At 38.8% G+C, this 27,994-nt stretch overlaps 2 protein-coding genes across 2 annotated transcripts; one reads left to right on the top strand and one right to left on the bottom strand.

Annotated features, from left to right (window-relative positions):
* Positions 1-2,065: 2,065 nt before the first annotated feature.
* LOC120536273 (mast cell protease 1A-like) lies at positions 2,066-8,311 on the top strand. Its single transcript, XM_039764596.1, has 5 exons — positions 2,066-2,122; positions 2,395-2,554; positions 6,971-7,106; positions 7,727-7,954; positions 8,066-8,311. The coding sequence occupies exons 1-5, from the start codon at positions 2,071-2,073 to the stop codon at positions 8,243-8,245; spliced, it is 756 nt and encodes a 251-aa protein (XP_039620530.1). The 5' UTR covers positions 2,066-2,070; the 3' UTR covers positions 8,246-8,311.
* Positions 8,312-17,832: 9,521 nt separating this feature from the next.
* Positions 17,833-25,622, bottom strand: LOC120537675 (cathepsin G-like). Its single transcript, XM_039766781.1, has 5 exons — positions 25,540-25,622; positions 23,755-23,914; positions 20,896-21,037; positions 20,268-20,480; positions 17,833-18,792 (listed from the first exon to the last, which is right to left on the bottom strand). Exons 1-5 carry the CDS (start codon positions 25,592-25,594, stop codon positions 18,625-18,627), a joined length of 738 nt encoding a protein of 245 aa, XP_039622715.1. The 5' UTR covers positions 25,595-25,622; the 3' UTR covers positions 17,833-18,624.
* Positions 25,623-27,994: the final 2,372 nt, after the last annotated feature.

Below are 27,994 nucleotides of genomic sequence, written 5' to 3'. Positions count from 1 at the left end.
GGGGCCAGCAACCAGCACTCAATGGCCAGAGTTGGAAGGAGAAGGACAAGGCTTGGAGGAGGAGTGGTGGTGCAAAGGAGGACTGTGCGTGTTTGTGTTCTGTTTGCTGTACTTGGGACTGTGTTGTGCCTGTGGGGGTCATGGGGAACACGTGCCCCAAAGGTGAAGAAAAATAAAAAGTCTTTGTGTGTTGACACGTGCCTCTGGGTCAGTCTGTGCTGGGTCGGGCTCAATAAAGCCCAAATATTACAAAATATACATATATATATATATATATATATATATATATATATATATATATATATATATATATATATATATATATTGTGGTAGATAGGGGGCGCTCTCGCTCCCTTGAACCCTTGTCCACGACTCCAGATACCAGATAAAAGTCCAAATATTGACTTTATTTAATCGCCATAGTGCACAAAGCACACTCTCCTCCACTATACTCATATACTAATCACTAATCACAATAATAAATCACAAATACAATCCTCCAGCTCCCAGACGCATTGCCACCCTTCCACCCAGCTCAGCTCAACGTCTGGGAGCTCCCACTGTCCTTTTATATCTCCTGACCCGGAAGTGTTCCTAATCCCCAGTCCATGTGATTCTCGCTCTTCCTATGACGAACTTCCGGGTCATAGGGCACAAATGAGTCTTCGGTCCTCCCTGCAGCACCCTCTTGCGGCCCCTGAGGTATCCAGCAGGGCAGAGGATAAAAACTACATGATTCCCTGCTAGTCTTCGGAGCACCTCCATACTGCAGGGAGGGCTCCATCTGGCGGCCTGGGGGTATTGGCTGAGATGATAAGCCAGCCAAATATCAGTATATATATATATATATATATATATATATATATACACACTATGGTCTGAACACAGATCAGAATGACTAAAAAGGAAGAAAAATTGAAAATTTCTACCATTCCCACCATTCTTCCAGTCCCAGTAAGGTGTTATTCAGGCCTATTCCTTTTGATATAATGGAGCCCCAGTGATTGTTTTTATTTTTATTCACTGCTTTTATTCACTCCTTTGCTATGACCTCCAGGGGGTCCAGAGTGTAACCCATAACTGAGCCTGCTCTTTTAATTAGCTTGTTGATTCGGTGGTCTTCTCCTAAAGTGATGTTACCAGCTCAGCACACCACAGCATAGACAAAAGCACTGACCGTTACAGAGTTCTAGAAGATGTGAATTATGTCACTTCTCCTATTAAAGGAATGCAGTCTCCTAAGGATGAAGAACTTGTTTACATGACATGTATATCATTAAAACATTGGTTACATTTCTTAAATTATAGTCCACTATCTATCCTTCCATTTGATGTCTTTTTTCCCCTCCATGTACCAGGGAGTGTGTAGCTTGTTATCTGTTCATCCCCAGGGTCAGTGTTACTGGTTTCCTGTTCATATACCAGGGATGTTAAGGCTTGTTACCTGTCCCTATACCAGGGTCGGTGTAGCTAACTCCTTCTTTATTACATTCATCAGCTGAACAAGTGTGTCCCCAGTTACGGCCGCAGGGCCTTCTGCCTTTTTCCTTCTTATGTCATTTTATGTGGCGCAACAAGGCCACACAGCATTGCTTGATTCCACTTCACCACACTGCAATAGGTGGCTAAATGATGGTGACAGACAAAATGGCTGTCTCTTGTTTGTAAACATTTACATATTCTTACATAACACTATCAGCTACAGCCCTGCACAAGAACAAAGGTTTGACTTAACTTGCTGACCTTCAGTAGAGACACCATGCTTTGCAGAGCTGGTAAGATGTATTGTTGCTGATTAAGCACTCATGTAGACTCTTCCTTTACACAAACTCCAGTCTGATTTGCTTTACCAAATCATTTCCACATTCATGATATCATTTAATTCACTTGCAGACTTGAATTGTATTAATGAATGCTGGCAAGATGCTGGTTTATAAGTCACCTGCCCATTCTGTTCTGAATGGACTGTGGTTTGTGGTTGATTTCAAGACGTGGCCACATCCTCACCAGTCCCAAGTGTAAAAACTTATCTGCAAAGGCAAACTGCAAAGACGGTCAGAAATGAAAGTCATGCTGCTTGTGGACTGGGTAGCCATCACGGCTGTCTGCGTTGGAATAGCAGGTAACCTGAGGTGGGATGGGGATTGACACTGAAGGAAGAGGTCCATCAGATAACTAATTCTGCAGAGACCTGGTTTAACACTTTAAAAGAAACTCAGAACTGTGCAAAGTTGTGTTTGCAGCCTAGAAGAGCAACTAATCTGAAAAGCAGCTCTCTGTTATTATGCGAGCATGAAGAGTAAATCTTTTGGCAAACTGGTCATTCTCAGTGATACTCTTGATGTCCTGTTCTATCCTGTCTTGCATCACACAATCTGTTTCCTTATCTTTTAGGTGTTTCTGGTGACAAAATCATCGATGGCACTGAAGCCAAAGCCCACAGTCGACCATACATGGCGTACTTGGAGATACACATAAACAATAAAATATATTGCTATGGAGGGACCCTCATTCACCCAGAATTCATCCTGAGTGCAGCTCACTGCCAAGGAGAGTAAGTTTCTGTCAGTCAATAGGAGATGCTTGAGAAAGGCCAGAGAGCAAGAAAAGTTAGATAATAATGAAAATATGGCAACGTTTAAAAGAAAAGTTACTAACATGTACTGATTGATGATGATCTACTGGTGTGCTTTAGCATCTTGAAGACTTATCAACAGCTGATGTTTGATTTGACTGCGATCGCTCTTTTTATCTTTCTTTTTCTTTTTAGTTGTTCTGGTATGTATTTGACCCTGGAGGTGTTATTGGTTTAAATATAAAATTATCTTTAGAGCTTCTGTAAAAAAGATTCTATCTATCTATCTATCTATCTATCTATCTATCTATCTATCTATCTATCTATCTATCTATCTATCTATCTATCTATCTATCTATCTATCTATCTATCTATGATGTTGATGATAATATCATTTATTAAGCCCTGATTATATAGTCCCTTTTACTATCTATCTGTCTATTGTAGTGCTTAAAGAGCCTTTTGGCACCTTGGAAGCTAACCCCATCTATTATAAGATTGAAAAATGAAAAAAACGTGTGCTAATAGTGCAATTCGAGTTGTTCTGACTTATTCAATTAGGCAGACTGCCCATGATGGTGGGTCTTCCAGTTATGATAGATTCTGGGACGAAGAGACTGGTCCAGGTGATTGGACCCCAGAAGTTAAACATCATGAGCAGAGAGGTGTCCATTTTCCATTCTGCAGGGGGAGGACAAGAGAGATCATCATTAGACAGTGCCACCTCATGTCTTGGTGGAGTATTGCAAGTATAAGCTGTTCCCCAAGCATGTGTGGCACTATTTAAAGAGCTTCTGTAAAAAGACAGATTTTCCCCTAGGGACAAGTAAAGTTCAGTGTTCTTTTTTTTCTATATATTTATCTATCGTTCTGTTTTCTAACCAGCACTAGGGCTGTTAGGGGTAGGCTCACTGGTACCATATGGGAACCAGCCATGAATGTCATGAAATTCTTTTGTCTTCGTATGCATAATGGAAGCTTGTGCATGGCCTTTGGTGTCAGGGTAAAGCAATGTCTCCTAAATACCAATCAAATACCATGTAAATCAAATAACTGAAGCCCCTCGAATAACTTTGAAATAAAATTCTGTATTTGAAATGTCCAGACATTGTGCAGGCAGCAGCCTTTTTACAGAAGCACACTGTTTTTCTTTTTTTACTTAACTTATTTACTAGTTACTAGCCTTATTTAAAATTAGAATTGATATGGTTCCTGGCTTGCCACTAATAGCAGCCACTAGAAATCAGCTAAATGGATTTTAACTGCAAGTAGGTGCCGGCTTGTCAGGACTGCACTTCAAACGGGCTGTGAACTTGGATGGAGTCATGAAGAGGACCCTGAAGCAGTAAGAGACACTGAGAAAATGAAAGTGGGGTGTATTAAATCCCTAATTGTCCATCAGTAAAACATTCCTTCCTTAGATGAACTCCTGCTTCTTTCTGTTTTTCCTAGTGACTTACTTTTTGTCGATGGTCATTACAAAATGCAGTTTTACAGGAAAGTGTATTCTTTTGAATTGAAACAAGTAACCAGTAGAAATAATGTGAAACCTGAGTACTGTATATATTGTAATGAGTCACCATAGTGGGGTAAATAAAGATAGCCTAAAGATTTATTGGAGTTTGAGCCTGTGCAATTTAAATCTAAACACTGGAAAAAGCTGTCATGAGCTGAGAATATTTTACATCAAGTTGGTACCTGCCATTAGGGTGAGGAAGGTTACCACTAAGAAGCTTTGATGTTTCGGCCTCAGAGCATGTTGTAAATGTCCCGGTAACCTGCTCTGGTGTTCTGGGCCAAAAGCACATCTGAAATGCCTCTTGACCCCACAACCCCAGATTAAAAAGTATAACAAAGACGCATTCAACATTTCAACCTTTTATTTTCTCTTTTTCTGTATGGTCAGTGTAAGAGCATATCCTAGTAAAGTGATGTTAATGGTAAATACACATAAGCGTTTGCTTAATTTGAATAGAATGTAAATTTAACATAGCTGTATACATAATGGGAGATTCTGTTTTATCTTCTACAAGCTAATTCGTTAATGGAATATTCTTAATACTCTTCCTATATTTCTTAGATAGTCAGATGGATAGTTAAGCCGATTTCAAATTACAGGACCTTTAGCCATAAGGTACGGCAGATTTGCTGACCACAGACTCTGATATCGTGACCAGAACTTGTCAGTTTAAATAACTGAAAATCAATACCCATGTCTACTTTGCCATTTGGGTGCCAGCCTATTAGCACAGTTGTGCTAGCCCCTTTTTCTGACAGTCCGTAGCATGCACCCAACAGAGCTGGTGCCGTACTGGTGCTATACAAAGGATTAACAATTATGCCGGTAAGTAAAAACATGAGACATCAGACAGATGAGCATCTCTTCTGTTTGTGAGGTCCAAAGCCTGTAGGGTCCTTACTCCTCATTACTCAATTATTTGCATTGCACTTCCGAATAAGCATTCATTGGTTGTCAGTTCTCATACACACAAAGCCCACCCTAAGACAAAGGACCAAAATTGTTTGATTTTGTCAGACCGATTCACAGCCTAGTTGGACTACGTTGTTAGGCTTGTCACAATAGATGACTGGTTTCACAGGAAGATTATGTACATGAAGATTATGACTGAAAAATCACTGGCAAAGTTGTCTAATATAACACAGCCTTTAGAAAGAAACACAAACTGCGAGACACATTAGATTACCCTAAAATGGGAAGGTTTACAGGCATACACTTTTTAGATTTTGTGTATGAATTGTGAATAAAATGCTGGAGGATTCAGTGACCCAACCAGGATGGAAACTGGTTCTTTAGAGAGGCTGTAATAGAAGGACGAGGATGGACTGGCATCCCATATGGGATGGGTGCTGGTTCCTTGGCAGGATGGGAGGCCTCCTCAGAAGGATAGTGGGTTGCTGTTTCTCAGGGTTATGTCCTTCCCCCTGTGTACACGATGGCAGCATCCCACTGTTGGAACTCTCATATCGGTACCTGCAGTACAGGCTGGGAATTGCAGTCCTGTAGGGCAGTTCTGTTGGGCTTCTTGGGTGCCACCAGGGGGAGCTTCAGAGGAATATTATTGTACCTTCTTTGAAGGGTGTACACAAAAGGACGAAGGTCCAAGTCTTGGTGCTTCCTGTCTTGCTATATGGTTGCGAGACATGGACGCTGTCCCGTGAGCTGATACAAAGACTGGACTGCTATGGTACTGTGTTTCTCCTGAAAATCCTTGGGTACCGTTGGTTTGACTTTGTGTTGAATGAGCGGTTGCTCATGGAGTTCCTAATGAGACACATTACCTACATTGTGAGGGAGCGTCAGTTACAGCACTACGGCCATGTGGTGCATTTCCCCAAGGGTGATCCAGCTCGTAAGATCCTCATTGTTGGGAACCCAAGTGGCTGGACCAGGCCAAGGGGTCACCCACATAACACCTGGCTGCGGTAGATTGAGGGTCATTTCCGGAGGATGGGACTGGAACGCGTGTCTGCCTGGAGGGTTGCCAACCGGGATCCTGAGTTGTTCGTGTAGTGCGTGCGGCCACACACTGTACCAGTGCATGCTCCCCAACTTGACTTGACTTGAAGGGTTTCTGCCTGACCTAGATGTGCTTCCAATATGCAAGGCTGTGGCACTGGAAGTACTCCAGGGTTTGGCAAAAAAGGAGCCGATTCTCCTGCACCAGATGTCAGAGTTTGGAGGAAGTGGATGAGACTACGTGGGAGGTGTGGAAGGAGAAAGAAAACCTTACTGTTCTATTGTGCTGCCTTGGAAAGAGGAATTGGAAGCCTGTTGAGGTACTGTGTACATTAAACATCTTGTATTTGAACCCAGGACTGTGCCCTCTAGTTGTGTCTGGAGGTTTGGGCTGCTGCTACTCTGGTAGTCACTGTATGTAAGCCTTATTGTAAGCAATTACATATAGAAACTTAAATAAATGTAACTTGAATATGTAAGAAATTTCAAAAACAATAAGCTTTTCCATTTCCTTTTGTACTTTCAATTTTTTCTTTATTTTGTGTGTGAAATGTTTCGCTTTGGATTTTACTAAAATTTAAAACAAATACACTTAGACTGTAGAATTTTTTAGTAGATGCGTCATACTTGTGTATAAGTAGCTTGGAAACCCATGACAAATAGGGCTACAGTCAGATTTAGAATATTTTTATTGTATTATTTTTCCTGTGATCAATTTTACCTGCAGCTCTTTTGTCTTTATTTCTATGCCCTGTTTCTTTTTTGTACCATGTTTAGCTGATGGTTTGTTTCAGTGTTTCACAAGAGCCACCCATAAGAGCACTGGACTGTGGTCACTATGCTGGTCATTTTTACCAGTGATAAAACCATTTTCCCTATACTCCTCCATTAATCACCTCCAGTTTTTTTCTCAACAGGAGTATCATGGCTCTCCTGGGGGCTCATGATCTATCAAAACGTAATCGCTCCTGGCAGGTGATACCTGTGATGGACATCCTTCCTCATGAAAATTATAATAATGCAACACAAGCAAATGACATCATGCTCCTGAAGGTAAGTGTAATTGTGAGCAAGCAGGGCTGAGACGCCTTTAATTGTTGTGTTTTCTCACCTTCCTTGAAACCACATGAAGTCACACATACTTTCACTGGTATGTGTATGGTGGATTTTGGACTATTCAAGTTCCCATGTGGGTTATATATAAGCTTCTGTAATGTAAAAATATTCCCTCATTTTCCCAGATTTTTAGGAAAATCTTTCTCTTATCTGCTTCATTGTTAACAATGAATGAGGAGCAATCCAATAAATGAAAACAAAGTTCCTCCTTAATTATTTCTTCCTTTTGTGACATTAAGACCATGTGGATTACAGGTGAGAACCCCTCAACTAACCACACACAGAGGTCTGATTAAAAGAGCAGGGCCAAACCCCTCCATCTCCACAGAGCCCGCTATATAGATGGTGTCTGCCTGCTGATACTCTCTATCTTCTGTGACTGAAGTTTAATTTTTTTCTTTAAGCTTAAAACAAAGGCTGTTCTTCTAACTCAAACTCGTTAATCAGTACATTACCTTAATGGTTGTTTCTCTGTACATATTATATGGCACACTGGTTAAGCCCCCCTAATGAGAGGGCAGGCTGACTTCATTCTGGCTTTTGTTTATTTGAAACAGCTGAAGCGAACCGCCAGAATCACAAATGAAGTTCAAACCATCAGCATTGCAAAGAGCAATGAGGTCTTCAAAATTGATACCCTCTGTTCTGTGGCAGGATGGGGAACCACTGTCACCAAAGGGCCAATCAGCCACGTCCTGAGAGAGGTGGATGGGAAGATCCAGGCAAACTGTCCCTCTGATTCACAGATCTGCGCCAGGGGCCCTGGCAGTAAGGGGACCTGTAATGTAAGTTGATTACATTTTGCTCTACAAAAACCAGAAGACAAGCTTTTAGTTATGTGGTTTATTCTTCATCTTAGTTTATTTTTAATGCTTTTTAAATTTAATTTGTTTCAGGGAGATTCAGGAAGTCCACTGATATGTTCAGATAGCAAGAACAGTCCTAGAGCTGTGGGACTTGTGTCTTATCGTGATAGAAAAACCTGTGAAGATGTCCATCGGAGAAACGTGTACACAAAGGTGTCCGCATACCAAGACTGGATCGAAAACAAAATCAAATCCCTCTCTTCTGACTGATGTCTCTTCTACAGCCAGGATGACACCATCAGCCTTTGCCTCAAGTTGCACTTTATTGTTTGTACTGAGCCTCGCTTAATTGTTTTAATAAAGTCTGTGGTGTAATGGATGAGCTGCGAGATTTGTTATTAAAGCTTTACATTTTTCACTTACATACGTGGATTGCGCTTCCCTAAGTTTCATCCTTTTTTAATCAGCTGTGTAGGCCCATAAAATTCCAAATGCAGTTGTTATGATATGGAATGGATCCGTCGCTCTTTATTGGCTATTTGAGGAAGGAAGAAAGAGAGCAGATTTTCAGAACAGAAGGAGACCATCCATCCATCCATCCATTATCCAACCCGCTATATCCTAACTACAGGGTCACACTAGGAGGCCAATCAAGTGAAATAATTAAAAAAATAGCTGTCTGCTGCCCTCCTGTGGCAATATTAATGAAAGGCCTTCTACAGAACAAATACTGAAAGTCACTGCATAGTGTAGGCCAAGTGTAATGAAGATAAACAATGCTCAATTATTAAAATATACAATGAGAAATGAATGGATTCATAAGGTGAAAGGGATTTAGGAGTCATAGTGGAATCATCACTATCAACCTTCAGACAGTGTTCAGAAGCCATTAAGTAGGTTAACAGAATGTCAGGTTATATAGCGCCTTGATGTGTGCAGTACAAGTCCAAAGAGGTTCTGCTCGAGCTTTATAACACACTGGCGAGGCTTCATCTGAAGTCCTGCATGTAGTTCTAGTCTCCAGGCTACAAAAAGAACATAGCAGCGCTAGAAAGGTCCAGAGAAGAGAGACGGGGCTGATTCCAGGGCTACAGTGGATGGATTAAAAGAACTGAGCCTTTTCAATTTTCTCAACTTGATGTTATTTTAGAAGGATTAAGTGGATAGGACTGGCAAGCTTTGTAAAACTTCATGGCCTGCTCTTGTCAGATTGTTCTAACATAAAGTTCAAATGTTTCAAGGACTGCACAAAGTGCACTTGTTTTAATGTCATTTTCCTGTTGTGCTTTTGTGATATCTAGTATTGTTATAATTGCATATGTTATGTCTTTTAAGAATAGGGTTAAGTTGGTATTAGATACTGTTTCAGAGGACATGTTTTACTTTACTGATGAGAACAACTGTTCTTTGATGCTTTCCTAACCAACCCTCGAGTCTTTAGGAGGCGGTGTTAAGTACTGACTCACGATGTGAAGTTTATGGTAGGGGGGTTGAGGTCATGCAGCAAGGGTGACCCTGTTCAGATATTATATTAACCTATAAGCCATCCATCACAGGAATGCCATAAACTGTCTAGCTAATATGAAGCAGGGTCTAGAGAAATGTGTCTTTTTATGATTGGCCTTTCTGTATCCTATTGGTCCAATTGAATTAGATAAATTAATCCATTTGCCGACCCTCATTTGTCTAGTATTTGTGATGGGAATGGAATAATTCAGTCACTATGCCTTTCCCTTTCTCTCTTGCTATTCAACATGAAGAGAGGACAACTCTGTCTTAGCAGCCAAATCTTTACCTGGGCCTGCGCTGATGATGAGCTGGACAGAAAGAACCGAATGTAACAACAAGTTATTACACCACCTGAAACTTCACATCTAGTATTATCAGGTTGTATTGGTTTGTAATCAACACTCATATATTCAGCTGTCTTATAATATAAGCATATAATATATAATAATATAATATAATAATAATAACAACAATAATAATATAATATATTAAAACATAATATAATAGATAATTAATTTAAAGTGTAACTCTCTCTCCTGTTTGTTCTATTGCTGTATGTATGCTATTGCCTGAGGGCATAGGTAAGACAATTAGTGTAACATATTAAGGCTAAAAGTATGAAATTTGAGACATTTTGTAAAGGGCTACACAATAAAAAGAATAAAAGGGAAAAATAGGGTCACTCAGCATAACAAAACACTAAGCATCGGGTGTCTTTTACTGAAATCTGCCCTTCTCTCTCAGTGGGCAATTTTAAAGTTTTGAAGAGCAGGACTCCCTTTTCCTAAAAATATCAGTTTAGCTAATGTGAATCTATCAGAAGCTGTGGACACACCATCTGTAACCTGAGATGTACAAAGTTAACTGCTGTTGTGTTTAATGTCTTCAAACTGCTCAAGAGATCTTATTAGTGGGAGAATTAGAGAGATCTGTGACTCCCAATACAACAGAGGATGGTGTCTGAAGTCTCATTTTAGATGTCCAGGTATCTGGATTTCTGCTGACCTTATTAATCTGCTTTATTAATCTTAACTGACTGATTGATCAGTAAATAAACCAGAAATAAACATGATGTAACTCGCTGTGCTATGCCATACATTGTTCTTTCTTGTCCTATTCAGGCAATTCTAGTTGTGCGCCAGTTTAACTTTTCTCCTTCACTTTGTCTGCCTTTAAAACATGCCATTTCCTCATTCGAGAAGTGGGTGTGCTGACAAAGTAAAGGCCAAAACTCTTTCCACTATTGAAGCCATCCTGAAAGATCTAGTGCTTTAGTTCCTGCAATCAACTGTTTTAAAAGCCTTCTTTTACAAAGCATATCACCACATTGTGCAGCAGTGGTAGTGAGTATTGCACAATGAAACTGGCAGCTTGGTGGCTAGGTTTGCACACAGCATATTAGTTCTAAAGAAAAAATAAATAATGCAGCATTTTCAGCATATTGTACCCACATGAGATGCTGGGAAGATGAAGAGAGCTCCTGTTAACAGTGACACTCTCAGGTAATGTGGAATGCCCAGATGGTTCTGGTTTCTTTCCTGGACGTTGAACCCCACAGGAAAAATTTTTCCAATAACCCACTAACTACTGTTCTAATTTTCCTGTTCTCCCTGGCTATCTCACCATAATTTGCCATTAAGCTGGAGGTTATGACTGTCTACTGTTGTAAATCCTTAGAAATGATCGAAATCTTGTTGTGATTCTGGGGCTTATGTGTCCCAACGACCCTGAGAGTTATGCTGGTGGGAGATTTATCTCCTGGTAGGGCCACCCGAGTCAGACAGGTCGAAGGGTAGAGACCAGACTAATCTCGATCCAATGGTGCACCATTTTTGGGGATTCAACTCAGGGCACCACTCTGACTGGTAAAAATATCTCCATTATGGAAACAGCAACAAAGAAACAATCAACAGCTGTGTGCGATGGAGTTCCTGAGTCTCCATGTGAGAATTAGATGACTGGCATTAGCAAAAACCATGAGGATGCCATTGACATGATAAAGGGAGCTCTGAACACAGGGAAAACCAAGTCGAGGATAGGAATGTGGAATGTTCTTTCGATGTATGACACAGGCAGACTCGCAGAGGTAACAGCAGAGATGAGGAGATAGTCTGCACATACTTGGTGTCAGCAAAAACAGATGGACAGGATCAGGCAAGTTAAAAATGTTCACTGAAGAAACAGTCTTAGACTCAGAAAGGGAAGATAATCAACAGCATGAAGGAGTAGTGATAATTTTGAAGAAAGGCTTGGAGAAATGTTTGATGCAATGAAAGCCAGTGAACAGTAGCCTGTTGAGAATTAGGCTGAAAGGAAAGCAAGCGAATATGACAGTAATTCAGTGTTATGCACCAACAAATCATAGATAGATAGATAGATAGATAGATAGATAGATAGATAGATAGATAGATAGATAGATAGATAGATAGATAGATAGATAGATAGATAGATAGATAGATACTTTATTAATCCCAAGGGGAAATTCACATAATCCAGCAGCAGTATACTGATACAAAGAAACAATATTAAATTAAATAGTAATAAAAATGAAAAGAATTAAAATAAAATTAATGTTCGTGATTTACTCCCGGGTGGAATTGAAGAGTCGCATAGTGTGGGGGAGGAACGATCTCCTCAGTCTGTCAGTGGAACAGGACAGTGACAAAAGTCTGTCACTGAAGCTACTCCTCTGCCTGGAGATGACACTGTTAAGTGGATGCAGTGGATTCTTCATGATTGACAGGAGTTTGCTTAGTGCTTTGACTTTGCTTAATAACACTGAAGAGAAAGACCAGTAGTTATGAACAACTACAAGCAGAAATTTCACGTTACGATCTGACAATTGTAATGGGCGATTTGAATGCCAAGATGGGAAGCAGCAATAAACATAACACCAAAGATATGGGCACTCATGGATGTGGAATAATAAATGAAAATGGCGAAAGACTTATAGAATTCTGTGCCATGAACAATCTTGCTATAGGAGGGACTCTCTTTCAAAATTTCAAGATCCGTAAGATGACATGGTACTCGCACAATGAAAGAGATAAGAACCAGATCGACCATCTGTTGATTCACAGCACATGGATGTGAAAGATGTGAAAGTTAGGAAAGGAGCAGATGTAGGAAGTGACCACCATCTAGTGGTAGCAGTGGAGAAACTCGGGCTGAGAAGGGCAGGAACTGCAATAAAGCCTCACAAATACTTTGATGGAGAGAAGCTGAGAAACAACGATATAAGATCTACTTTAATCACACAGCTGAAGAACAGATTCCAGGCTTTACAAGACCTAGATGAGAAAGTGTCAGGAAAAGAAAGAATTGACACTATGTGGAAGAAAAACGCAACAGACTATGAACAGAGTAGCAAAACAAGCCTAGGATGCAGAAGGGGAAAGAAGACCAAAGATGGATACAACAAGAGTTCATGGTCAGCATAGAAGAAAGGAGTAAAATCAAGAAGAGGATGTTGAATGCAAAGTCAGTATGAATGAAGGATAAACTCCAAGCAGACTACTCTGAGGCCAACAGAAAATTTAAGACTCTTAGCTACAAGAGATCCTACATATATAGACTCAGAAAAGAGGCTGAAGAAGCAGCTGAACAAGGAAATCAGGAAAGGGTTTATAAAATCACCAAACTGATAAGTGGAAAGTTTCAAACAAGTGCCAGTGGACCAGTGAAAGATAAGAACAGCAAGTTGTTAACATCAGAGAAGGAACAAGAGGCAAGTTGGACCGAAAATTTTAAAGAAATCTTAAATAGACCACCACCACTTGCAGTTCAGATGTTAGAGAGTCAGAAGAAGACCTCAAGATTAATACAGCTCTAGCAAAGAGGGATGAGATTGTAACCGCTATGAAACCTCTCAAGAATTTCGAAGCTCTAGGAAATGACAACTTGAATGCTGAATTATTCAAAGCCAAACCAGGCATGGTAGCCAAAATCCTGCAATCACTGTGCACTAAAATTATGGAGAAGGGGCAGATACCAAACGAATGGACAAAAGGAATAATTTTTAAGATTCCCAAAAAAGGTGCACTGGCTGATTGAAACAATCGGCGTGGTATCACACTCTTGTCAGTAACTAGTAAGATTCTTACCAAAATCATCATACTGCGGATCATAGATGCTGTTGACAACTGTCCACATAAAGAACAAGCTGGCTTCAGAAAGAAAAGAGGCTGTAATGACCAGATACATAAAGTTTATGGACTTTGAAAAAGCCTTTGACAGCATCCACAGAGAAAGCCTATTGCAGATTTTAAGATTCTATGCAATTCCCATCAAGATCGTATATATCATCAGAGGTTTTACAGTATGCAGACTTTACCTGTACAGTTGCTGACAGCAGTCTTTCCTTTGAAATCAAGACTGGAGTAAGACAGGGCTCTGTGAAGTCTGCCATGCTTTTCAACATGCCGATAGACTGGGTGATGAGAAAGACAACAGAAGATGCACAGAGTGAGTATCAGATGGACACTCGTCACCACCTTAAAAGACATTGACTTTGCAGATGATCTTGTCTTGCTGCCCCACACACACCAACACATGCAGGAAATAACTGAATGTCTATGCCTCTTTGGAGGTCAAGTAGGACTGAGAATGAGCCAAATGAAAACAGAGATCATGACATTGAAAGTGGAATCCACTACACCAATCAAAGTATAAGGTGCTGACCTACCCAGGATAGAGAAGTTCAACTACCTAGGCAGTGAAAACCTTCAGGATGGTGAGATGGGTGAGAATATAAAAAGCAGACAAGAAAAGCAAGGAATGCCTTCAGGACCAAGGAAAATGTGTGGAAGTCATCCAAGTATAGCATCCATGCCAAATTAAAACTGTATAAGAGCTGTGTTCTGACTGCACTGCTATATGGGGCAGAATGTTGGCGCATGACCTAACCAAGCTGTCAAAGTTCCACACCATAAGCGTGATGAAGATATCAGGCTTTTCCTGGCTCAGAAAGATCTCCAAATGCAAATTCCTCCTCCTCCAATTTCCAAAAGTGGACTATCATAATGAAGAAGCACTGGAAGTGGTTGGGCCATGTGATGAAGGGAGATGCTGATACCATCATTAAAACAGCACTCCACTGGACACCAGAAAGACATAGAAAACATGGGAGACCAAAAACACCCTGGTGACAAACGGTGGAGGACGAGATGAAAGCTTTGAACTATATTTGGGGCACACTGGAGATTATGGCCAAACAGACAGCTATGAATGAACCTTGTTGCTTCCCTACATGCCAGACGGCGTAAGGGCAGTAAGTAAGTAAGTAAGTTACTGTACTTTGTTTTTACTTTTTTTTGTGACGCTTGTAAGAATAGCGCTATATAGCGCCCGACCCGACACAGATTGGACACAAGAGGCACGTGTAAAATTAAATAAACTTTTATTTTTCTTCAGGTGGAGGACACGTCTTCCACATGAACCCCCCAGCCACAACACAGTCCCACAAGCACTTAATATAAATAGCACACTCTCTTCTTCGTCCTCCACCACACCTCACCAAGCTTTGTCCTCCTCCCACCCGACTCTGGACCCTGAGTGATGGTCGCTGGCTCCATTTATAGTTCACCCGGAAATGCTCCAGGTGTTTGATCCCTGATCTCCGCTGCACTTCCGGGTGTGATGAATTTGTTGCCCATATGGGCTCAGGAGTCCCAAACACAGTGCCCCCTGGCAGTGCCTGCGGGAGCCAACAGGGCTGCACCCAACTCCAATTCCCAGGATGCCCTGCGTGAAGCAGAGACACCGCTCCACCCCAGTGAGGCGGCCATCTAGTGTCCAGGGGGAGGTATTGCAGTGTCCATGGCTGCTCCCCCTGAATATAGTGTGCAGGGGCGTCCTGGCTGGGTAAGGATGCCAAGCGCCTGTCACACTGTGTTTATCTATTACTATTCTAAAGTACTTTGAGCTACTTTCACGTATGAAAATGTGCTATATAAATAAATGTTGTTGTTCTTTGACTTTGTAGATGCCAGGGGTGTCTACTCTTTGCTAACAAAAGTGAGGAAGGCAAAGAACAGTTGACAAAGACTGGCAGCAGTAGATTGCCTATTTAAGAATGAAGGCTGGAGAGCACTATTCTGTCGGCTAGCTGCCAGTGGAGAATGCACAGTTGAGGAGGAGGAGGAGTGTAGCCTTGGTTCAACTGTAAGAACTGGGAAGGCAAAAGCTGCAAAAGAGACTTTTTAAGGACAATAGAAGGGTTGATGTACACCAGGGGTCCTAGCCAGGTGCCTGTGCAGCTAAAACAAGATTGCTTTGATAACACTGAAAAACTAAGTTAGTGGGTATATCCAGCAGGGGCACTCTTTCTCCCCTGGGATGTCGTCCTTTCTTGATGCAGAACAGACTAGAGCTATCCCTTTTGTAACCATGGCAGAAAAATAATCACACAATAGAAATATGGTATAAAAAGAGATATATGTATTTAACTTACTTTAAATGATAACTTCCATTCCCATAATACAATGTATAATAAATTTATGCATACATGTTCAGGCCAGAGAGAAGTCAAGGCCCAGTACAGTCATCACAGCCAGTTCTTCAAGTGGGGAAATGCTGAAGACCACATGTCCCCTCTTGCAGAATGTTCGATGGTATGGAGATGCTTCTGACTTTGTGCTGGATTCACAGATTATATTGGCACTTTTAAACTATTACTAACAATCATGCCACCAGTATGACAAGGACACACAGAACTAGAGAAGAATCAGTCAGGAAGACTAAGGAGAGAGCAATTGTCTGTGGCCACCATTCCCTTTCTGGGGGGGTGTCTTGCTGTGCTTACCACTAGACCACCCATATTTGTTTGATGTAAATTAATATTTCTGGATTTTTTAACTAGTCCCACACTTTATCTATTGCTTAAGGGGTAGCAGTCCATTCATGCTGTTATGTGAACCTGCTATGTATGTTTAGATATACAGATACTGTAGCAGCCAGCAGACCACTCTTCACATAGGAGGTGTCAAATACCTGGGTGACAGTCACCGGGTTGGCAGGTATAGGAGTGCTCCACTCTATAATCCATTAGAAGGACCTCTTGTTTCTGTCTCAATTATTTTTGGGTTATTGTTTTTTTTCTCCCAAAATCAATACATTTCATTGTGGTTGTGCAATGTTGCGTTTCAATGTCTCTAAAGTCAACATCGGCATATGACAGTTAGTTAGGCTGGATAGATAAAGATTCCACCTGGAAACACCTGAGAATATTATTATGAAGTGAATGGAGCACTTGTAAAATCTCATGATCACGGTGGACTCAAATTCCTCACAGGAACTGAACAGATAACAGACCAAATACTATGGTGTTTTATACCATTTTAGCATGTTTCATGTGTGTGTGTGTGTGTGTGTGAAACCTTTTGTGCTTGTAAATATTAAAGGTTTTAAGGAATTATAGAATATTAACAATTACTCTGAAACCACCTCTGACCTGATTGAAGATCCAACTCCAACCTCATCCCAGTCTCCAGGTTTTATAGCCTTGAAAATACATAAACACATTGTCAGTTTAGATCAATGATTTCAATGTTTTGTTTATATTTGTCAATTTATTATTTTTTACCAACCATTTTTTTCACAGTTGCCATCCAGACAATAAATACTGCTGTAGACCCCAACTCCTGTTTTGTTGTCTTGCTTTAAAACATCAAGCAGACCCTTCATTTAAACATTTTCTGCAGCAATCCAGGGTTCATTTTCTTGATAAAATAAGGAATTTAAAATCTCAGGGGACTTCAAAGTACAACAGCTGCCACTTTACTTCCTGTTAATCTGATTTAGGCATCTAGTGAGAATATCCTGTGGCTGTTTTTGATGCATGGAGAACTAAGTGAAGACCAACAGGCAGAGAGAGGACTCTAGATGAATGATTTACTTTAGCTTAATCAGGAATAAATGGGAAGCATTAAATCCCGAACATTGGGAGATTGTTAGTGTGGATAATGAGGTCTGTTCTGCTTTGAGTTAGTAAATGGATGGAAAAATTATCTTGAAATGTAATTATTTTCTTAAAATATTTAATTGATAAAACCACTATGTTAATATTTATATAGTTTTATATAATTGATAAAACTATTATGTTGCATAGTTTGGCAGTCTGTTTTTTATTCATTTCTAAAGTACAAGTGAGGATGAGCACTATGAAAAGCACTATATCAAATAAAATTTTTTAGAATCATTGATATTTTGCACAATAGACATATTTTCAGAATGATAAGATGTCGGCTCTCTTTTGTGATAGCCTCTGTCTTTTTGCCCTCCACGCTCCATTTTTATGAAATCTTACACAGAGCAATTCATTAAATGAATGAATTGAAAAATACAATGCACAATTTTAAAATGAAAGATTTTAATTAAGCTGCTAAAGCAATGTATGACGAATGCAAAATAAGCTTCAGACTGACACAATCCCATGAAACACACTTCTAAGATCAGAAACAGGTCACCAGATGAAGAGCAAGCAATGTGAGGATACAAAGGAGGACAATACATGACTGTATTGGCGGCACTGACTGGTCTCAGTTTACCTTTACATATATTCCTTTTAGATTAATACTTTTTTTCTGGTTCTGTACTGAACTCCCATGCAGAAATCCCCATTGTCCTGTGTACTCACAGTGGCTCTCATCTAGTCAGAAGTGCTGCAAACTAAAGCAGCACCAAGGAGGATGACAACATGTTATGGGGACAAATAATATTTGTCACAAAATTTTAATCAGAAAATTTCATCACATTTGTATTTTACAGATAACACAGTTTGCAAAGTGGGAGTAGCCACCTCTGAAAAGTGATGTAAGGGGGACATCTTTAAATACAAAATGAAATTGAAGGAGAGCAGTGGTTTGAATACTTATTTATGTTATGGCTGCTGCATGGGAAAATACATTTGGAGTGATATGTGTTAATGTGGAATGAGTATTGAATTTTTCTGAGTATAACACAGAAGTGTAAGAGAACTGCTTTCTGATGAGAATTATTATAAAGACAAAGATGGGATTAATTTCATAAGTCAGCTGACTACTAGAAGGCTGCAGTGTTATAATTTGAAGAAGATGCCTTTGGCTTGGTTTACTTGGTCATTTCAGAGAATCAATTAAAGTGGCATCCTCTGAAGAGAACAATTAGCGAAGCATGGTTCCCATCGTTTGGTTGATCCACTGACTGTATGCAGACACTTTCGTGTAAACATCGTTGCGTCCAGGGTCATCACAATTACCAGGTCGGATATAAGAAGCAACACCTACAACTATGTTCACTCCATTGCATATCAGTGGACCTCCAGAGTCACCCTGCAAGAAAACAGAAAGTATAATGTAGCAGATGTGTAGATATTTCAAATAACTTTCAAACCTCCTGAAATAAAATACTAATCTAGTTATACAGACTAAGTGTCCAGGACAGTTTTGAAATATTATACAATATATACAGTATAACATGTACCCAATGACTTTTCTCATTATTTAGGTGTACTCTGCAGAAGATACCTTTTTATTCCTTTGCACTCAGATGTGTTTGACACAACTTAATCTTTTTCATTATTACAGTGCACAAGTTATTAGCACTGAATTATTTCTTAATTAAACAGATAAAAAACAAAATCAAACTAAATCAGTTGCAATCTATAAAACAATAAGTATAAAATCAACCAAAAGCAAGACACAATCCAAATTGCTATGTTAACAAAACTGGTGTAATACTTATGATACATTCAGAATTTCTGTCTAATAAAGCATTTAATAAAATGCTTCTTACGAATTTCTCACATTTGCAATTGTCCTGTCCTTCCAGTTGCTCTAATTTTTTGTCTCAATTTTTTGTTCAGTTTTTAACACCACACAGCAAAATTGGCAATGTTAGTTTAATAAAAAAAAATATGTGTATGAAAACACCCTTTCCATATATACGTACACTATTAAAGGTCACTTTGACATTATAAGACATTACACCACAGGTTTTACCATGTAGCTGTCTTTGCATTAAAGGTATTTTAATTCATTTTTTTGTGTTTCTTACTTCATGTTTAGAAACTGCAGTTGTATAGTATGTGGTGATCAACTATTGTTTCTTAGAAGCAAGAATATATATATATTTTTTAATTAAAGCACTTATTGCCTTAGCTAAACTATAGCATAATGTCCTCTAACCAGCTTAACTGATTTACAATTATTAGAGGACCAGAGCCCCTCCTGGGTGCAAGGCAGGGAGTGACCTTTGATGGGGTGTTATCAATGATACAAAAATAAGAGGCTTCTGCAATGTTGCTTTGACCTAAATGATTTCATAAAGGCCTTTGTACTTTATTTTTTTTCTAAACAGATGAACTTAACAATGGCTTTATAACTTTAAATTCTTAACAATAACACTATTTTTAATAATTTATATGTTTTCTTATTTAAGTTATATTTTATTTTGTTTTTCCTCTTGAGTGCTCCAGCTTCAAGGCTTCAATCATCTTTTTTGACATCCTCCTTGCCCTGTTTTTCTAATGTCTCTAATTAGGAGATCAGAATTCAATACATATCCACAGTAGATGTTGGACTGTCTGCAGTTCATTAATATAACCCGGGGTCTGCGTCTTCAAACCGCTCTCATGTGTTTAACAAAATAGGTCCTGTGATTGAATCCTATGGCCTCTGTTGCCATGTGGCATTTACAAGCAGGTGTCAAATCTCTTCATAGTGTTAAAGTAGATTTGGTTTAAAAGAATACTGCTAGTTTTAAAAAAAGAGAAAGTATTCTTCATTATAATAAGTCACACACTTACTCTACAAACTCCCCTTCTACCGGTGCCTCTTGCGTTGATTGTCTGGGCGTTGACTTGTTGAACTGTCACCTGCACCTCTCTCAACACATCACTTGGATGAGACAAATTAGCAGTTTGACCCCAGCCTGCCACAGAACATGGATTATTAACTGCCACGGGAGTGTTGATCTGTGCATATTGGATCAGTCTCGCGTTGGCCACATTCTGACTTAGCTGTATATGAAATAAAAACAAAAGCAGAAAGTCCTGAGTGAGGATGTTAGTTACTTGATTGCTGTTATTTTACTGTCCTGAATGCCTTTAATAGCACAGAAGAAGAATTTTTAAATGCTGTTTACAGGCGTGAAAATTAGTCTCTAGCTGTGAGGTTTCTTTAGGTAATGGTGATGTTTGGTGACAAAATGCTCACCTGAAATTCAACCAGGTAAAGATACCAAACAAATTTGTTAGAAGGAATTAAAAATTCTAATGGATGGACACAAACAAATTATGTCATTGCATTTACTTAAATGCTATGTATAGGAAGTTCATGCGTGTGAAGCTCTGGTGACACAGAAGTGAAAGAAGTGAGGCCTACACAATTCAAGCAACCCAACAAGGCAGGATGGAAATTATATGGAACTGTCACCTTTAGAAGCATGATGTCATTTGCCAAGGTCCTATTATTGTAACTGGGATGGGAGTGATGATGGGCTTGTAACACAGCAATTCCTTGTCTTGCATTTACTGCCTGTTGCACCGAATGAATTCCAACAAATGCCTCAATACGGCTATGGAAGAATGAAAATGTTTGTGTAAAATAAGTTGAATTTTAAAGGATCACATAAAAAGATAAATCAATTAAGTACATTGTTTAACAGATAATTAAAGTAGAGAAAAAGGAATTGATGTAAATATTTAAACACAAGGCAGAAAACAATAAAAAACAGAGAAAGCAATACACAAAATAACAAAAAATTCCTTAATGGTCATATTGAAGTTAGGCAGAAACAAAAAGGATATTTTGAATTTTCACCTGTGTCTCTGTCTCTCACACACACACTTACCTCTGGAAACACTTGTCAGCAAGTGTTTACTCCAGCTAACACAAGAACATAAGAAATGTGGCAAACAAAAGGAGACCATTCAGTTCGTTTGTTTAGCTAATAGCTAAGCTATCCCAATATGTCACCCAGATGCCTTTTAAATGTTGTAAAGATTTCTACAACTCTAATTTGCTTGAGATTCCCACAACTCTTTGCACAAAGAAGCACTTCCTGGCTTCAGTGCTATAAATGCACTTCTCCATTGTTTCCACTGATGTCCTCGAGTACATGATTCAAGTATAAACTTAAATAATTCTGATGGATCTGTTTTATCAATGCCTTTGAGAAGTTTTGAAGACCTGGATTATGTCTCCACATGGTCTCCTCTACTCAAGACTAAAGATTAGAGATTTGAGATATTTATTGTCACATATAGAGCACAGTGAAATTCTTTTGCCACAGTTGTGGTAAAGTATGAATAAATATAGACAGAAAAGAAAAAATAAATAATACAGTAAATAAGAGTGAAAAAAATGTAACTTTCAGTAAAATGACGCATACATCAGCATGTGGGTGCAGTACACAGTGCAGGACAAGTAAAATCAGATTAGTGAGAGTTCAGTGACCATATGACTTGGGAGAAGTTGTCCCTGAAATGTGTGGAGCGAGTGCTGAGGCGTTTACTAGAATTCAGAAGTGAAAACGGGGGATAAGCTGGATGGTTGATTCATCTCTCCTCAGACATCTGGTTGAGTAGATGGTATGAAGCTATGGAAGCTCTAATGATTTTAGAAACTATACAGACAGTCCTTTGGAGGAGTTCGCGATCCAGGCAAGTTCGATTGCCAAACAACATTGTGATGCATCCAGTTAGGGTACTTTCAGTAGTGCAGTGGTTTACAAAAGGTTTACTTCTTTTAGTCTGTCAAAGTACAATATGTCCTTAAGTCCTGGGATCCACCTGGTTGTTCTTCTCTGCACAGCTTCCAGTGCTTGCTATGTCTTTCATGTAGTGTGGTGACCAGAATTGCACACAATGCTCCAGATGTGATCTCATTAGTGCATTATATAGCCTGAGGCCTGAACATAATGTCCCTAGATTTAACTTCATGTTTTTATCACATAGCCTAGTATTTTATTTGCCTTTTTAATAATTTCTGGGCATTGCTTAAACAATAAAAGAATTGTGTGCACATAAAGCCACTAAGTCACTTTTAGAGGTTGCTCACTTTAGGACAGTGTCCCCCATCTTGTTCTTACAGATGATATCCCTGTTGCCCATGTGTGGCACTTTACACTTTCCTACATATTTATTCAGTTCTGAAGTTGGTCTAGGTCCTTGGTGTCTCCAATTTAAGTGGAGACACTCCAATTTAAGTGTCTATGAATTTCACAACTTTACTAATTATACTGGAGTCAATGTCATTAATATAAGTCAAAAAAAGTAACAATCCAAGAACAGATCCCTGAAAACTCTACTAATATCCTCACATCACATGAAGCTTTCTTGTCTTATCTGTACTGTGTCTCCTGTCAAGTAACCAACTTTAAATCCAATTTTGTAGGTACCTTTGATACCTACAGCTTCTGGCACTAAAATGTCCAAGGGATTATCTTCTAGTATCAGAAAAATCCTGCAACATCTCAGTAGCATGCCCAATGACAGCTCCACATTGCACTGTATTTCTTAGCCATAACATGTCCTTGGACTATGTAAGGAAAATGGACTCTCTGAAGAAACACTCATGCAAAATCTGTGCCTGTCTGTGCCACTGAAGTTGTTGAGGGTACTATATGAATACTACATTAACACACACAAGCACATTGTATCTGTTCTTCTTTCATTTATGTATAGTAAGTGTAATATGGGATGCCTCAGTTCAAGGCAGAGGGGGAATCCGTTAAGAGGAGTGGTTCCTCTTCCTTTGTTAGTAAGATAATAAAAGGAACATGAAAATTATGTAAAGGAAGATGGGTGAAGATCCTGTCTTAAAGGAAGCAGAGACACCAATTATATAGGAGTGTGCTTTTGGTGTAAAAACATTTAACAGATTCTTTGTCAGGCCCAAAGGAAGGTCACACTTTACTGAAAAAATTAGATGCAGTATCACATTCATTAAAAACAAAAAGGCTACCCCCTTTATCTATGTAAAAATAATCTGTCACCTTTGAAATAAAAAACATTATAATTTTAAAGCATATTCCTTTTGTTAATAGCATCATTTTTTTCACCTTTTCCACTTAAACAATAAAGAAAAAAATATGATAATAGTATTTCATTTAAATGAAATGTGACTGCTTTGATTTCATCTTCTGGTGGTAAAATAGAAATAGGAAACAGTCAAATTAAAACTGTGAACCTGCTGTCACAAGGCCATTAATGGCATACCACCTTAAAACACTGACTTCAGTAACTGTGCCTGTGTTTTAGGTAACCGACTCACCACCCATGTTAAACTTACTCTCCATTGCAGTGAGCAGCTGTCAAGACAACATCCTGGCGAATGAGGGACCCTCCACACGCAACAGTTTTATTTGGTCTTTGGATGAGCAAGAAGACCATGTAGGGACGGCTGTTGACTGCAGTCTCATTTCCATCCACAATTTTGTACCCAAATGCACCTGTGAAAAGAATGATGCAACTGTCACAATGAGGGAAAATTGTGAGGTACCACCAATGAATATTTGTGTTCAATTAGGTTCTTCAAAGGCATTTCTAAAATGAACAAGTTTAGTAAGAAAGACAAAAATGTATCTAAGTATGTTAAAATGGTGCAAAAAATCCTCCTAATCAAAATAATTACAAAAGAATAGTAGCAAGAATTCCAAAATGACATAAAGAGGCAAAGAAAATAACGAGAGTCAACAGAGATGGCAACCTGAACAAAATCAGAATGAAATGAATGAGCTGACACTGCTTTTGAATACAATGAACTTGGTTGTGACTAAAGAAGATAATAATAATAATAATAATAATAATAATAATAATAATAATAATGCATTTTATTTATATGGCACCTTACCCATGCTTTAAAGTACTTCACAGAAATTCAGAATGAACAACAGGACATAAACAACACTGGATACAAATAATATCCACATAAAACATTAAATAAAGATAAATACAGGAAACACAAACCTTTGAGTAAGAGACAGTAAAACAAAATAAAATACAAAAATACAAATACGACAAGAAAACCCTGAGCAACTAACATCATTTATGATACAAAAACAAATCTTCAGGGGCACTTGGACAGATCAAATGCCATCCTGAACAAATGAGTTTTAAGTTGTTTTTTGAAAGAATGAATTGAGTCGGCTGATCTCATTAATTTCGGGATGTCATTCCAAAGTCTGGACACTGTAGAACTGAAGGCCATGCCATCCATAGAGTGCAGGTTAGTGTGTTACTATAGCGAGTTACTATAGACGATGCTGGATGTCATAAATACAGGGATGAGTTTCTCAGTATTACAAAAAAGAGGAATGAGAGAACACGGGATATGTTATGGAGGTGGAAGTAAGAAAATTTTTAGTGGAGTTTATATGGGTGGAATAAAAAAGGAGGAATCAAAACTTACACCAAGATTTCTAGCAGAAGAAGAAGGTCTGCTAGACCTGCTAGACCTGCTAGATTGAGAAGGAGTTTGTGTTCTTAAGTTTGAGCTTTAGTCCCAATTAATATGACTTCTGTTTTGATGCAGTTTCATTTTAATGTTAGCTTCCTGATGTTCATGTTAAGTATTGTGTGAATTAACTATCAGAAAACTGACAAATAAATGCTGTAGAAAAAAAGCAAATTTTCAACAAAGTTTAATAAATATAACTATAGGTCAGTTACACTTTGTGTAATTGGCTTTCTTGAGGGCCAAGATGAAGAATGTTTGACAAATGTTGAAATAGAAAGATTTTTTAAAAATCAATAAATGTAAAAAAGAAAAAGAAATTTAAAAGAGGTATAATACCAAATGGGATTAAGGTAAGAACGCGATTATTACATAAATATAAAAAGTGTAATCATATACAGCAGTTAACTGAACACCTCATTTATGCCATTAAATCGGCTCAAACAGTTTTTAGAAGATGCTGCCATGTGAATATATGTATAAGTATATAAATCCAGAAATTAAGGGCATTTTAAGGGCATTTTCCTCTCATTTTTGTACTATTCAAACATCACATTATTATATAAAATGATTACACCTGAAAAGAATGACTCCCAAGTACCCCTTCCATCAATAACTTACCTGACAGCAAGAAGATAAAAATGATGACAACGGAGGTCCGGTATGTGCCCTGCATGGCTCTGCTCCTGAGGTCTGATGAGTTTCCTCCCAGGCTGATTTATTAGAACTTCAGAGTAACCACAAGCCACAGATTAGATAGAAATTACAGTTTCAAAAGAGAATGCAAGTTAAAAGTTTCCATTCCATCTTATCACTTATCAGAAACCTTTATACAAGGCAACTTACAAAAGATGTCAACATCAGTCTGGGGAGTGTTTTGGAACAAGTGCAAGAGGATTAGATTACAAAATTGACCATCACAAGTGAGGAGCTCTAAACCAAATAAAATTACTTGCTGCTCATTTCTTAAATACTAAGTGTCTTGTATCAAAGCAATTATCAATTAGAATGATATTCATAGAACAAGCAGCTTCAAATGCTTCCAAAACACATTGAGGAAGTCAGGAGTTCAGATGGAGCTGGGTAGCTTGTTACACCAGTTAGGTGCTACATGTGAAAAGAGTCTGGATTGAGATTTAATGGCATCACAAGATGCCATGAATTAGCAGGCCTGAGTGAGCGAGAAGGAGGTTAGGACCTCATGAGCACCTCAGTATACATGGGTGCTGTCCCATTGACTACTCTGTCCCAGAAGTAAAAACAAGCTCTGAGTTCATAGATTTTGAAATACAAGAGTCAGATGTGTTTCAAGACCTCAATATGTTGAAGACTAATAAAACTCCTAGACCTGATGGGATTTCACCAGTTGTATTGAAAGAAATAAAAGATGTCATCTATAAAGCCATATTAAGCATACTTCAGTAGGCACTTCAGAAAGGAAAAGGACATGAGAACTGGAAAGCTGAAAATGTGACTCCAATCTTCAAGAAGGGAGACAAAATGGATCCTAGTAATTACAGACCAATAAGTCTTACTTCTGTGCCATGCAAAATTATGAAAACAATAATAAGAAATAAGCTAGAAAATTACCAAAATGAAAATAATATTCTAAATAGCAGTCAGCACGGGTGTATGAAAGAATGGTCCTGACAAACTAATCTTTTAGTTTTTTTGAAGAAACAACCAGAATAGCTGACAAAAATAAAACATGACATAATTAACTTAGACTTCCAAAAAGCATTTGGTACAGTCGTCCCACAACAAAGATTAATTATGAAACTGAATCTACAGTTAGTTAACTAGCAGGAGACAAAGAGTACAGTTAAGAGGAGAAAACTCCAAGTGGAGTGAGGTTATCAGTGGAGTCCCTCGATGGCATGTCTCAGCCAGCATGTCTCCCCTGGCTGGGGTTCAAAGTGTTGTTTCTTTGTTTGTTTTTTATTATTTTATGTCATCTATTTGAATTAATGTTTATTTCATTTTTATGTACATTTTTCTAAGTGTATGTTGGAAAAGGGGAAGGGCCTTGGTTATGTCCCTTGTGTTTTGTGGGTGATCCCCCATGGTGTATGGTGTAGGGCTACCTGCCTGTCACCAACAGGAATGGCCCTCCATCCAATTTAAGGGAGGGACGCCCATAATTCCTTGCAGTTCATTGAACATGCTAGGGAATGGAGTGTTTATTGTGTGTGTTGGGCCTTTGTTATTTATTTATTTATTTAGATTTTCTGGATTTTTCAACCCCTGTTCTGTTTTGACCTCGCCTTTGGTTTTCATATTAAGACCGTGTTTATTGAAAGTTTTTGAACCTCTGGTCTGTTTTGACCACCACCTTGGACTTGTTTGCTGTGAAAACCTTTCCACTTTAGGCATCTCCTTTGTCCTCTTTGGGCCTTTGGGGTTTGCAAAGCCTTTTGCTAAAATAAACCTTTATTTTTATGAAGATTTCTCTCTGCTATTTGGGTATGTATTCACAGTTTTTGACTGAATTTTTCCCCTTCTTGTAGGCAACTTTTGAAAGTACTTTGACACTTGTAACTCCTGCATTTCACAACACTCAGAGGTCTGTCCTTGTACTGTTACTTTTTCTGATTTATATTAATACCATTAATTCTGGTCAAGTTAGAAAACTTGTGAAATTTGCAAATGACACTAAAATTGGAGAGATGGCAGACACTGAAGAGGAACCAAAAAGAATTCAAAAAGACTTGGACAACTATCAGAACTGGATGAACACCAGGAAAATGCAGTTTAATGTAGAAAAGTGCTACATGTCGGCAAAGGGAACATCAATTGTTAATGCAAGATGGGAGACACTGTCATACAGGAAGCAACCTCTGAAAAGGATTTAGGGGTTTATGTTGATGCAACATTTTCAGTGACCAAGCAATGCACAGATGCAGTTAAAAAAGCAAATAAAATGTTAGATTATATCGTAAAAACTGTCAAGGGACGTTATGCTTTGACTGTATAATGCACTAGTCAGACCGCATCTGGAGTATTGTGCGCAGTTCTGGTCATCCTGGCACAATTAATACATAGCAGCACTAGAAGCTGTGAAGAGGAGTGCAATCAA

Source organism: Polypterus senegalus, chromosome 10, assembly GCF_016835505.1.
Source record: "Polypterus senegalus isolate Bchr_013 chromosome 10, ASM1683550v1, whole genome shotgun sequence".
Taxonomy (NCBI): domain Eukaryota; kingdom Metazoa; phylum Chordata; class Cladistia; order Polypteriformes; family Polypteridae; genus Polypterus; species Polypterus senegalus.
Note: the sequence above shows the minus strand (reverse complement) of the source record. Positions and strands in the feature narration are given on the sequence as shown.